General features: G+C 43.1%; 1 protein-coding gene across 1 annotated transcript in view; it reads right to left on the bottom strand.

Annotated features, from left to right (window-relative positions):
* Positions 1–14,743, bottom strand: part of LOC111956330 (metabotropic glycine receptor-like) — an 85,130-nt gene that overhangs the window by 13,629 nt on the left and 56,758 nt on the right. The window contains exons 6-8 of the mRNA XM_070436769.1: positions 9,235–9,344; positions 7,783–8,021; positions 3,857–3,995 (exon numbers count right to left, since the gene is read on the bottom strand). Of these exons, the coding sequence (XP_070292870.1) occupies positions 3,857–3,995; positions 7,783–8,021; positions 9,235–9,344 (488 nt within the window). The remainder of the gene's footprint in view (positions 1–3,856; positions 3,996–7,782; positions 8,022–9,234; positions 9,345–14,743) is intronic.

The following is a 14,743-nucleotide window of genomic DNA, read 5'->3' as shown; positions in this document are numbered from 1 at the left end:
AAAACTATCTGCTGAAATTGTTGCCACCCCTATTACTAGCCTCTTCAACCTCTCTTTCGTGTCGTCTGAGATCCCCAAAGATTGGAAAGCAGCTGCGGTTATCCCCCTCTTCAAAGGGGGGACACCCTTGACCCTAACTGCTACAGACCTATATCTATCCTACCCTGCCTTTCTAAGGTCTTCGAAAGCCAAGTCAACAAACAGATTACCGACCATTTCGAATCCCACCACACCTTCTCCGCAATGCAATCTGGTTTCAGAGCTGGTCATGGGTGCACCTCAGCCACGCTCAAGGTCATAAACGATATCGTAACCGCCATCGATAGGAAACAATACTGTGCAGCCGTATTCATTGACCTGCCAAGGCCTTTGACTCTGTCAATCACCACATCCTCATTGGCAGACTCGACAGCCTTGGTTTCTCTAATGAGTGCCTCGCCTGGTTCACCAACTACTTCTCTGATCGAGTTCAGTGTGTCAAATCGGAGGGTCTGTTGTCCGGGCCTCTTGCAGTCTCTATGGGGTGCCACAGGGTTCAATTCTTGGACCGACTCTCTTCTCTGTTTACATCAATGATGTCGCTCTTGCTGCTGGTGATTCTCTGATCCACCTCTACGCAGACGACACTATTCTGTATACTTCTGGCCCTTCTTTTTGACACTGTGTTAACAACCCTCCAGGCGAGCTTCAATGCCATACAACTCTCCTTCCGTTGCCTCCAACTGGCTTAAATACAAGTAAAACCAAATGCATGCTCTTCAACCGATCGCTGCCTGCTCCTGCCCGCCTGTCCAACATCACTACTTTGGACGGCTCTGACTTAGAATATGTGGACACCTACAAATACCTAGGTGTCTGGTTAGACTGTAAACTCTCCTTCCAGACTCACATCAAACATCTCCAATCCAAAGTCAAATCTAGAATTGGCTTCCTATTCCGCAACAAAGCATCCTTTACTCATGCTGCCAAACATACCCTTGTAAAACTGACCATCCTACCAATCCTCGACTTCGGTGATGTCATTTACAAAATAGCCTCCAAAACCCTACTCAATAAATTGGATGCAGTCTATCACAGTGCCATCCGTTTTGTCACCAAAGCCCCATATACTACCCACCACTGCGACCTGTACACTCTCGTTGGCTGGCCCTCGCTTCATACTCGTCGCCAAACCCACTGGTTCCAGGTCATCTACAAGACCCTGCTAGGTAAAGTCCCCCCTTATCTCAGCTCGCTGGTCACCATAGCAGCACCTACCTGTAGCACGCGCTCCAGCAGGTATATCTCTCTAGTCACCCCCAAAACCAATTCTTCCTTTGGACGCCTCTCCTTCCAGTGCTCTGCTTGCAATGCTGACTGGAACGAACTACAAAAATCTCTGAAACTGGAAACACCTATCTCCCTCACTAGCTTTAAGCACCAGCTGTCAGAGCAGCTCATAGATTACTGCACCTGTACATAACCCATCTACAATTTAGCCCAAACAACTACCTCTTTACCTACTGTATTTATTTATTAATTTATTTTGCTCCTTTGCACCCCATTATTTCTGTCTCTACTTTGCACTTTCTTCCTCTGCAAACCAACCATTCCATTGTTTTTTMTTTGTTTTTATTTTACTTGCTGTGTTGTACTCACTTCGCCTCCATGGCCTTTTATATTTTTATTTATTTATACATATATTTGTTTGCCTTCACCTCCCTTATCTCACCTCACCTGCTCACATTGTATATAGATATTTATTTTTTAGTATTTCTTTATTTTTTAAATTATTTATCTTTTTTTTTATTTTATTTTATTTTTTTTCACTGTATTATTGACTATATGTTTGTTTTACTCCATGTGTAACTATGTGTTGTTGTATGTGTCGAACTGCTTTGCTTTATCTTGGCCAGGTCGCAATTGTAAATGAGAACGTGTTCTCAATTTGCCTACCTGGTTAAATAAAGGTTAAATAAATAAATAAATAAAAAATAGACAAACATGGGCATTAGAATGACCCGTACTGAAGAGCTCAGTGACATTCAACGTGGAACCGTCATAGGATGCCACCTTTCAGTTCATCACATTTCTGTCCTGCTAGAACTGCCTCGGTCAACTGTAAGTGCTGTTATCGTGAAGTGGAAACGTCTAGGAGCAACAACTGCTCAGCTGCGGAGTGGTAGGCCACACAAGCTCACAGAACGGGACCGCCGAGTGCTGAAGCGCGTAGCAGTCGTCTGTCCTCGGTTGCAACACTCACTACCGAGTTATAAACGGCCTCTGGAAGCAACGTCAGCACAAGAACTGTTCATCGGGAGCTTCATGAAATGCGTTTCCATGGCCGAGCAGCCGCACACAAGCCTAAGATCACCAGGTGCAATGCCAAGCGTCAGCTGGAGTGGCGTAAAGCTCGCCGCCATTGGACTCTGGAGCAGTGGAAACGCGTTCTCTGGAGTGATGAATCACGCTTCACCATCTGGCAGTCCGATGGACAAATCTGGGTTTGGTGGATGCCAGGAGAACGCTACCTGCCCCAATGTATAGTGGCAACTGTAAAGTTTGGTGGAAAAGGAATAATGGTCTGCGGCTGTCCTTTCATGGTTCGGGCTAGGCCCCTTAGTTCCATTGAAGGGAAATCTTAACGCTACAGCATAAAGTTACATTCTAGACGATTCTGTGGATTAAGGTTAGAGTTAGGGCTAAGGTAAGGATTAAGTTTAAGGTTAGGATAAGGGCTAAGCGTCAAACTTTAAACGAGGCAAGTGAATTTACAAGAGTTGACCTCTTTCATATCCTTGACTAATTCAACGGGGATCATGGCGCCGAGGGACGGCGGTCAAGGTGCCACAAAAGTCTCTGTCCCTCCGTCCCTCCATCCCTCTATCAACTGCTCCTCCGATAATAAGATTCAACCTCATTAATCATGTTAGTCAAATCAAATCGCATTTGTCATGTGTGCCGAGTACAACAGGTGTAGACCTTACCGTGAAATGCTTACTTACAAGCCCTTAACCAACAATGCAGTTCAAGAAATAGAGTTCAGCAGTCTTAGTCATCCCAACGGGTGTTTTTGGCATGGGTTGAAAAGCAACATCACGACTCCCTCCATCCCTCCTCCTCTCCTCACTCCATCCCCCTCCTCCTCTCCTCCATTAGTCTGCCAGCCCTTATCGCTGGGCTCCAGCAACCTGGCTGCTCTCTCCGATCCCTCAGAGACGGCGACGAGTTTCTTTTTGGGGTTCGGTTCATCAAAGACATTCATGAGGGTGTTGTTTAGAATTTTACATTTAGGGGACAGATTTAAAGTATTCGATTTTTTCCCCCACTCCCGTCACAGTTGTAATATTCAATGTAGGCATATTCAATCACAGCTGGTTTGTTATTGGGTGAGGCATGCCAACATGTTGTTATGAAATCTCTTCAGATACAACCTCGGAGTTAGATTGATGGGTATGCCATAACCTTGCTGGTTTGTTCCGGCAGAGATAAGCATGACAATAGACTTATTTATGCTCATACTGTACGTACGCCAACATCCGTTACTTTCAATGCGATTTATAAAAGGTATTCATTGGACCCAGCTGTTTGTGATGATCTTAAATATTACAGACAAGTTCTACATGCAGCTTTGTGATGAATGTTTTAGGTGCCACTTTACATATATTGTTTGCCGAGTGATAACTTGTACATTGAGGCAATGGCTACTACGAACAAGCACAGTTGTCAGCACACACACGACCCCTCCTCGCGCACGCACGCACACACACACACACACACACACACACACCTGTCTCTTATACACATCTAGATGTGTATAAGAGACAGGTATAGACTCTCTCTCTCTCTCTCTCTCTCTCTCTCTCTTATTACTTACTTAATGGTGTGGAATATTGCCGATATGAGGAGTTCATTGTATATGGCAACAGTCATGTAGCGTGGTTCATGGAAGGCTGACGGTACGGTCCGGACAGCATAGCAGAGGTACACTCCCCACAGAAGAAACAGGAACTCAGCTAGATAAGGAGAGGTCAACAATACAGGTGGGTTAGACCATTGTCCTTAACTCTAACACACAAATAGCAGAGATACACAACATACAATGACTGCAAATTCAAATGGAAGATTCTGGAAGATCTGCATTATTTARGACAACCATTGTTTGCTTTGGTTTGCACAAAATGGCATACATGTAACTTGTTATTTAGCAATACAATTCAAGGGTCTCCTCATGTAGGGCTGGCACAATTATCATATGATTGTGTAACCGACAATTATGGACAATAAACCATGAACAAAAAAAATTATTGTCATAATACATATCATTTAGGAGATGGAGGGATTCAACTRTATATTCAAGTAGATATAGTTTACTCAATAGCAGTTTTTCATTTTGACATGAAGTGGGTAAAATTTGTAATAATTTTATGAGCCAAACGGCATGGTCACAAGGAGAAACCCCCTTGTTTTTGAGACAGGGGMGTCATCAACGCTGTGTAACACATTTTCAAAGATGCATTATGATACATTACAAGCTGAAAAAAAAGAAGACAATTATGACCATAGCCGTGGTCATAATTTGCATGACAATCAATCGTTATCKAAAATTCCATAATCGTCACAGCCCTATCCTCATGTCCCATTCAAAGAATACAAAAAAAGATCCTAGTCCGTTTTGAAAAGGCCACAATTCAGCGGGTAAGAATTGGCAAAATTCAAGGACCTCGGCCTGTCAAGTGTTGATGGCTGCACATCATGTAGTCACTAGCCACTGACAGTTACTAATTTTGCAGTGCCCGTGACAGTTCCCCTTTCTGCCAACAGTGATTACCCACTGCTTGACTGCCAGCKCACTGCCTCGTTGACAGATCTCCTGCTGGATAGAGATCCTCTCTATTGTCCAAAGGTCGCTGGTGGTTAGCAAACTGAAAGGAAGTCTGAGTCTCACATCTTGGTTAATTCTACATTGTAAGAACTGTACTCAGAACTGGCATTATCCTAAGTTCTCTGAACTGGTCTCAGAACTGTAAGACAGTCCAAGTCTCTCGTCTCTCCTTTATTCTATGTTTTTAGAACTGTTCTCAGAACTGCTCAAAACTGTTTCAAACATTTTCCGTTGCATGCCCAAATGAATACGACCCACTTTTCAGAACTGTTTCAGGACTGATTCATCCTTATTCGGGAGCCCATAACGGTGATGCTAATTTATATTCCATTTCCAAGAACTGTTATCAGAACTGTAAAGCAGTCCGAGTCTCTCATCTTTCCTTTGTTCTACATTCTCAGAACTGCTCTCTATTGTCTGCCCATAAAAACAGCCCTAATTTACATTCATTCAATAATTAACACCAAAGACAACAGGGATCATGTCGGATTGCGGATTTTCATCTGTAAATAGTGATTAGAGTGTATTATTATTAATATTTTGTGAATCATGATGACTAATTATAAGCTATTTAATATGTAATCAGTATGCATGGTGAGCTGTTTGTAAATGCTGGTGGGAGGAATAAGTAATTTCTTATTAGATCAACACCTTTTTTTCATGAACTGATAAATAATTTTTATCATTGTTGTAGAACCACAAAACAATACAAATAATAATTGTATGTTCTCTTTTTTAATTATTTTCCTGTACAGCACCTTAAACCTGATAGCACCTTAGACGGGTGGATATCGCCCACGCGTTTCCACAAGCTGTCAGAACAATCAGCGGGGCGGCTGACCCCCTACCCCCGACCGCAGACCGATCTCTCCTCTTCACCATTTCTATTTACAGGCACTCTAGCTGTCTCTGCCTCCCCTGCGAAGCTGCACAATGTTCTTACYTCGTATCTCAAACCCGTTGGTGAAAACACTCTCCGCATCGCTGTCCCTATCTCTCTCAAGGTCCTCTGACAGAGCAGAGCACACCGCTTCTCAGGGATTCATCCTCTTTAAAAAGGATTAGATGATAGGTCCTGTGTCTCAGCTGCCTGTCACATTCCCCTCTAGAAGGGGCTTGGCAATTCTCCTATTTGAACTTGTTATTCGGAGACTGGAGGAGTCCATTTGTGTTCCCACCTACAGTTTGGCTTTAGGAATGATGAAACAAACAACAACATCAGCATCAGCCCCAGTGGCGATGATAATAGGAGTAGGGCCTAGTATCAAATAAAATACAATTTTACTGGTCKGGTACACATATTTTGAAGATGTTATTGCGGGTGTAGCGAAATGCTTATGTTCCTAGCTCCAACAGTGTAGTAATTCCTAACTATACAAAACAATACATCCCCCCCCCAAAAAATAATAAATAAATATTTAGAAATATAGAAATATTAGAACGAGCAATAAGGAATATAAATCCGGAATATAAATGTATACTGAACAAAAATATAAACGCAACATGCAACAATTTCGAAGATTTTACTGTGTTATAGTTCATATAAGGAAATCAGTCAGGCCCTAATTAGGCCCTAATCTATGAATTTCACATGACTGGGCAGGGGTGCAACCATAGGCCCACCAACTTGGCAGCCAGGTCCACCCACTGGGGAGTCAGGCCCAGCCAATAAGAATGAGTTTTTCCCCKCAAAAGGGCTTTATTACAGACAGAAATACCCCTCAGCAAACCCCCCACACCCCCTCAGACGATCCCACAGGTGAAGAAGCCGGATGTACATGGTCTGCGATTGTGAGGCCGGTTGAACGTACTGCCAAATTCTCTAAAACAATGTTAGAGGCAGTTTATGATAGAGAAATTAACATTCAATTCTCTGGCAACAGCTCTGGTGAACATTCCTGCAGTCAGCAAACTTGAGACATCTGTGGCATTGTGTTGTGTGACAAAACTGCACATTTTAAAATGGCCTTTAATTGCCCCCAGCACAAGGTGCATCTGTGTTATTATCATGCTGTTTAATCAGATTATTGATATGCCACACCTGTCAGGTGGATGGATTATCTGGTCATGAAACATGGGACCAACACATGGGATCAATACATGTTGCGTTTATAATTTTGTTCAGTGTATGTAGAGTGCCATTCTTAAATGGAAGCAGTTTGGACCACCAAGACTCTTCTTAGAGCTGGTCGCCTGGCCAAACTAGGCATTCATGGGAGAAGGGTCTTGGTCAGGGACCCGATGGTCACTCTGACAGAGCTCTAGAGTTCCTCTGTGGAGATGGGAGAACCTTCCAGAAGGTCAATCATCTTTGCAGATCTCCACCAATCAGGCCTTTATGGTAGTGTGGCAAGACGGAAGCCACTCCTCAGTAAAAGGCACATGACAACCCACTTGGAGTTTACCAAAAGGAACCTAAAGACTCTCAGACCATGAGAAACAAGATTCTCTGGTCTGATGAAACCAAGATTGAACTATTTGGCCTGAATGAAAAGCGTCATGTCTGGAGGAAACCTGGCACCATCCCTATGATGAAGCATGATGGTGGCAGCATCATGCTGTGGGAATGTTTTCAGGGACTGGGAGACTAGTCAGGATTGAGGCAAAGATGAAGGGAGCAAAGCACAGAAAGATCCTTGATAAAAACTTGCTCCAGAGCACTCAGGACCTCAGACCGGGGGGAAGGTAGAGTACGGGGTGGTAGCCGGCTAGTAACAGTGACTAATGTTCAGGGCAGGGTACTGGGTACTGTTATAAAATCAAGATAATGAAAACGACAATTGGCGTAACCCGCTACAAACATAAAACGGAACGTCACAATGACATAATTCCAACCAGTTTTTAGCTTTAATGATGTCATTTCAACTAGATTTCCCACTGGGTATTGACTAGGGGTCCACACTTCCGTCACGACTCACCGACTGCCATCATGTAGTCCCAGCGGTCCAGCAGGCACATGCTGAACTGCAGCCCATCGGGGGTGAGGCCCATGTTGATAAGGGCCAACGTCCGGTCAGGTGTCTGACACACGGCCGAGGTCCAGGCCACCAGGAACCACAGCACCACCAGCAGGATGACCCCCAGCAGACGCAGCACCCGCCAGCTGGTCATGTATGGGGTCCTTTGGGCCGTACGGGACAGGAACACCTTCAGCACCCTGGAGGAGGGAAGAGAGCGAAGGTTTGTTGTTGTTCCCAAATCCCAACAGGCAAAATTTGGCATCTAATAGCATCATTTTATGGTTTTATGTTTCTCGTTGAGAAAAACATATAACTAGATTATAACCAACAGGTCTCTGTTATAAACAGGTAAAGATATCATTTTCATTATTGCTTTTCATCACTATCATCATTAATGTATTTTACAAATGATGTAACTGACACAACTAACACTACTTTAACTGCAAATACTGTACTACCACAACTACCATCCCAACATTACTCCTTCCACCACTGCAAATTCTATCGTTTTGGTTATTACTTGTTCTATACTACCTGTACTGCTGCAAGCCCTTGCAAGCACTAGTGTCTCACTGAGACGTGTGGGCTAGATTAGCATAGATATATAACAAGGAGATCTTTTGACCTTTGGGTTCTCTGAGGGAACAACCATGATTGATCCTGTCTCAGATTTGATATCTGTGTGTGGGATTCCCCTAGAGGGTCTGACACTGAGGTCATGGTTCGAGCTTTCTACACCAGGAGGAATTTAATTGGTAATTCTGTCAGGTGAAGTAGCAGGCTGCCCTTTGGCCCCTCTTTTCGGCACTGCTCTCAAAACTATACTGACTGAAGTGTATAGGTGTACCCCCCCCCACACCTATTTCTTACACACACATGGTCAGATTGAGTTGTTTCTCTACTGTCTCAGTGAAATGTAAAAAGGCCAACATGAGGGCCAACTCATTTCCAGAAGAGGAGAGTGGAGAAAACTCTATGCTACGGTAAGTAGTTCTGTGTGATTGAGAATGTAAAGTGCTACCTTTGCCTCTAAGTCCTCTCGCTTCGACTACTAAGAAGCAAAATAGAACGACTGCAAACCAGGACCAATTCTGAGAGTAACCTGGATATGAGAGAGCGCTCCACAGGGCAGACTCATCAAGGAGCATCATTGGGAAAATTGGGGGGGGAGAAAGGACTCAATGTCCTGGGCTGAATACTGCAGAAGTTATCCAATTTGGCCATATGGCATTGGTTTCTCTGCGTGATACATCTGGGGTGTATTCACTAGGAACGGGCGAAACGGAGAGGGACCTGATTATGCAGTTGCAAAACGTTTGCTACGGTGCAAAACATGTTGTTCCTGTGTGTACTTACGAATACACCCCTGTGAAAGACTTCTAATAAAAAATAGAATGAATTAACACATACCTATAAAGCTTCAGGATCACTGTTCCGTAGGCTGTGGCAAAGCCCAGGAGACGCACCCATCTCAGGAGGATACAGCGGAACATGCTGGGGTTGAAGTACAGTATCATCACCTAAAGACAAGTGGAGATGCACATTACTTTGACTATATTTTACATGATGTATTTTTTATTTAAAAAGTATTTAGTATTAGTATTTAGTATTTTCCCTCTTTATAAAACAGGGTCGAGAAAAAGCAAGAAGAGTGTGCTAGAGCGGATTGGATTCAAACCCATGCCTACAGTGGTACATACAGTTGAAGTCGGAAGTTTACATACACTTAGGTTGGAGTCATTAAAACTCGTTTTTCAACCACTCCACAAATGTATTGTTAACAAACTATAGTTTTGGCAAGTCGGTTAGGACATCTACTTTGTGCATGACACAAGTAATTTTTCCAACAATTGTTTACAGACAGATTATTTCACTTATAAATCACTGTATCACAATTCCAGTGGGTCAGAAGTTTACATACACTTAGTTGACTGTGCCTTTAAACAGCTTGGAATGTTCCAGAAAATGACGTCATGGCTTTAGAAGCTTCCGATAGGCTTATTGACATCCTTTGAGTCAATTGGAGGTGTACCTGTGGATGTATTTCAAGGCCTACCTTCAAACTCAGTGCCTCTTTGCTTGACATCATGGAAAAATCAAAAGAAATCAGAAAGACCTCCTTAAAAAAATTGCAGACCTCCACAAGTCTGGTTTATACTTGGGGGCAATTTCCAAATGCCTGAAGGTACCACATTCATCTGTACAAACAATAGTACGCAAGTATAAACACCATGGGACCACGCAGCCGTCATACCGCTCAAGAAGGAGACGCGTTCTGTCTCCTAGGGATGAACGAGTGCAAATCAATCCCAGAACAACAGCAAAGGACCTTGTGAAGATGCTGGAGGAATCAGGTACAAAAGTATCTATATCCACAGTAAAACGAGTGCTATATCGACATAACCTGAAAGGCCGCTCAGCAAGGAAGAAGCCACTGCTCCAAAACCGCCATAAAAAAGCCAGACTTCGGTTTGCAACTGCACATGGGGACAAAGATCGTACTTTTTGGAGAAATGCCCTCTGGTCTAATGGAGCAAAAAGACCACCATCCCAACCGTGAAGCACGGGGGTGGCAGCATCATGTTGTGGGGGTGCTTTGCTGCAGGAGGTACTGGTGCACTTCACAAAATAGATGGCATCATGAGGCAGGAAAATTATGTGGATGTATTGAAGCAACATCTCAAGATATTAGTCAGGAAGTTAAAGCTTGGTCGCAAATGGGTCTTCCAAATGGACAATGACCCCAAGCATACTTCCAAAGTTGTGCCAAAATGGCTTAATGATAACAAAGTCAAGGTATTGAAGTGGCCATCACAAAACCCTGATCTCAATCCTATAGAATATTTATGGGCAGAACTGAAAAAGCGTGTGCGAGCAAGGAGGCCTACAAACCTGACTCAGTTACACCAGCTCGGTCAGGAGGAATGGGCCAAATTTCACCCAACTTATTGTGGGAAGCTTGTGGAAGGCTACCCGAAACATTTGACCCAAGTTAAACAATTTAAAGGCAATGCTACCAAATACTAATTGAGTGTATGTAAACTTTTTCATCACTGGGAATGTGATGAAAGAAATAAAAGCTGAAATAAATCATTCTCTCTACTATTATTCTGACATTTCACATTCTTAAAATAAAGTGGTGATCCTAACTGACCTAAAACAGGGAATTTTAACTAGGATTAAATGTCAGGAATTGTGAAAAACGGAGTTTAAATGTATTTGGCTAAGGTGTACGTAAACTTCCGACTTCAACTGTAACTATTATGTCAACCACACAACCAGTATGTCAGCCAATTTAGTAGCGTCCTTCTCACGAGCTAGTCTACATATTTGAGAATGTCCAAGTTGAGCTTTTGTCCCAGCTCCACAGACTGAACTGCTTTGCTGGCTTTCAGCAAAATAACAAAAAGCACCAGGTTTTAGACTCTTCCACGACACTCACAACCTATCCCTGCAAATAAGTGTGATAGCCACCCCAATCCCATTTCCTTCCTTGTTTACATATTGTATGTACTCTACAAATCAGACCTGCGTTCAAATAGTATTCTTTTTTTTAATTCTAAAGGTGCGCTCGATTGAACTTGCATGACACAATGGAACCAATGGAATAGTCCCAAAAAGTGAAAACCCCAGCCATCTGGCCCTCCAGGTCAGCTAAATCAAAACACTCAAAGCATTTGAGAGGCAACAAATAACATTTCTAATCCAGGTTTAGTACAACCTTCACATTTCCACAGCTATACACTATAGCTCCCAGAGATACTGTTTTATCTCGTCTCTATGGTATATTCCACAATTCGAGGTATGCAGTGTGGCTGTTTGAGAGATGGCAGGTATCCTCTATAATTAAGCAGAGCGACAGCACCTGTCCCCTGCGGCGAGATGGCAGAACATCGGCAAGGGGAAATGTTCTCGTGGATATGGGATGAAACAATGGCACAGTGCCACACACAACCCGTGAAGCACATATCACACTTCCATGATATTACATTTACATTTTTGTCATTTAGCAGACGCTCTTATCCAGAGCGACTTACATATGCGAGGAGGCCTCATTTAGATGCCGAATTCACTGGAAGAAAATGTTGGTAAAACTTTACCTGAAAGGTACCTAGGTAAGGACTTCATAACACATTCATAACCCATACATACCACATTCATAAGCACTACATAAGGACACTTTCATGATGATATGGCAAGCTTTAGCTGCACTTTTCTTGAAGGGTACCTGCATAAGGACTTCATAACACATTATTAACCATCCATAGGCCATTCATAAGCAGTACATCTAGGCACTTCATAGATGCTTACATCAACAAGTTGCCTGAATTATTAATCCCTTACCCAAAGTTTTGCCCGTATCAAGCACTGTCAACAGAACATTTGTACAAAGCTTTGATTTACACACGCATCTCTCATCTCGGTGATAGCGAAATAGGTACACCTACAGTCTATGGATTTCAATACATGTGCGTAATGTAGGAAAGATCCACAATTACTCCCGGTATACCCTAATTGCATCCACTTGTCATGGCCAGAAGCAATACTCATCTCCCCTCATGATCACCACTTTTAATTTCTTTTTTCTATCCATCATTGTCTATTTCTGTCTGTATATAATCAACACAAGACTGGCAGCACTGGAGATCTTTCGTAAGTGTATGTTCCTCCAGGAATAAAAAAGCAAGTGAGTGAGTATACCCTAATTGTCCAAGATGCATTTATATCCTATACATTAAGAAGAAATACTAGCAATATCTTTTCAGCATGGGCTCTCGCTCATCGTGCATCATGACTGTAAATGTGACCGAGGGCATCAAGGAATTGCTGCAGTCAGCTGACATGTATCCCTGGCTGTAAGCTGGCTTTTAAAGATCCAAAGCTTTCCATTTGCATGCAAGTCATGAAAAATGTATATAAAGCCTAGAGTGGTGACGCTATTGGTAAAGTAAATGACTGCAGTCACTTATGAGACACACTAACTGGTTGGTACACCTGCAAGAGACAGACTCCTGTATATCATACATGTATTGCCAAGTTGGATTCCTTCAAAGTTACTTATATTTTCTTAATGTACAGTAGTATCTGAGGCTAGAAACGGGAATGTTATGAGTTTGATTGAGGAGCGAAATGTAACAGTGTACAGAGCATGCACACACACACACGGACACACACACACACACACACACACACAACACACACACACACACACAACCACACACACACACACACACCACACACACACAACACACACACACACACACACAACACACACACACACAACACCACACACACCCAACAGCACCAATCACACCAACACTCCAATGACAACAATGGGATTCATATTGTATACCCCTCCCAAACATAGCCACCAGTTACATACTCATCAACTGCATTTGATCATGTTCTTCATAAACTCACTGTACTGATAACCTCCGGCTAGTATTAGTTGTAACAGGGCTTCTGTAGTACCCAAGCCCTGTCCATGTAGAACAGCAAGTCCCACATTCCTCCATGACAAGTCAAAATACATCACGTCCCAAACGAGACGTACAACTAGGCCAAATATACGCAAGCACGCACGTGCAATAGCACACACACGCAATACCCAGCAGAGTATAACTCGCACGGGACCCTAAAAACGAGCGAAAGAGAAGGGAGCTACATGTTTGTTTCCAGCATCAACCTGCTAAGGTGGCTTCCTCTTCTTTCCCCCTCTCCATACCCCCAACTCCTCCCAATAAATTAACCAGCAGATGTATTTTTAATACAAGTTGCGCTAGAACTTGACGGACTCTTTAAAAATTGAGCGCCACGGCAGAGCAGCTGCACTGAGCTGCGGCTGTGGCAACTGCAGCAGCAGGAGGAGAGCACATCACTGTGGAAGAGGTGAGAGGGGGTGAGAGAGAGAGTGAGAGAAAGAATAGAGAGAGATAACCAGGGTTGCATGAGCACATTGGAGTGAGGAGTTCCTGGGTCCTGTGGCAGAAGGGATGAAAAGGGGAAAGTATATTTTGTGGGGGATGGAGTCACTCCACTTTGGTCCAGGAATAGCCTGAGGTGCAGAAACTTTGAGGACTGGAGCGGTGCACCCCGGGTTTAAAAGTATATCACAACGATAATGATGACAACCAAACCATAGTAGTATTGTTGATAAGCTTAGGTTTATCTCCCCATTTGTGTGGAATGCACCAAAATAATGTTCAGTAAAAAAAAACATGGTGAGGTGAGGTCTCCCTGTGCATAACGTGGTTACTACGTAATATTGTTACAATATAACGTTGTTACCATGTTGTCACTATGTTACATTGTTCCTACGTTAAGTTGTTACTACATCATGTTATTATAAAGTTGCGTTATTACTAAGTTGCATTATTACTAGGTTACGTTATTACTAAGTTATGTAAATACTACATTGCTACAGTGACATTGCTCCAACTCTAGCCTGAGAGGAAAAGTCCAATCTCTGAAGCTTACTTTAGCCAACAACACCGAACCTCATCCTTGTCAACAGACTTTTAATAGTCCCTCCTGTGTGGTTTACTTCTCTGGCTTTGTTTTCCCTTTTTCTTTTATAATTTTCCAAATGTGTTCTCTAGACAGCTGTGTTTTGCTGTTGGCAGCCATTGAAGGTATTTGAAGTGAGTGAATTTGAAATCCCTGTCGCTCCATAAAAACGCCATGCAACGTTGACTGTAAGCTCCCCCGTCTGTTAAAACTCTGTGTGGCGCGCCAGGTTGGACTGTACGACACACTTTAAAGCATTACTCACACACACCAGCTGTGTTGTCGTCCAGGATGTCTGTGGCTTGTATTTTTTGTGCCATTTAGAAATATAGCTGTGATATATCAATTTAGAGGGACTGTGGACAATGGACAGGCATGCAGATGGACAGAGACACACAAATGCACACACACA

Source organism: Salvelinus sp. IW2-2015, linkage group LG32, assembly GCF_002910315.2.
Source record: "Salvelinus sp. IW2-2015 linkage group LG32, ASM291031v2, whole genome shotgun sequence".
In the NCBI taxonomy this organism is placed as follows: Eukaryota; Metazoa; Chordata; class Actinopteri; order Salmoniformes; family Salmonidae; genus Salvelinus; species Salvelinus sp. IW2-2015.
Note: the sequence above shows the minus strand (reverse complement) of the source record. Positions and strands in the feature narration are given on the sequence as shown.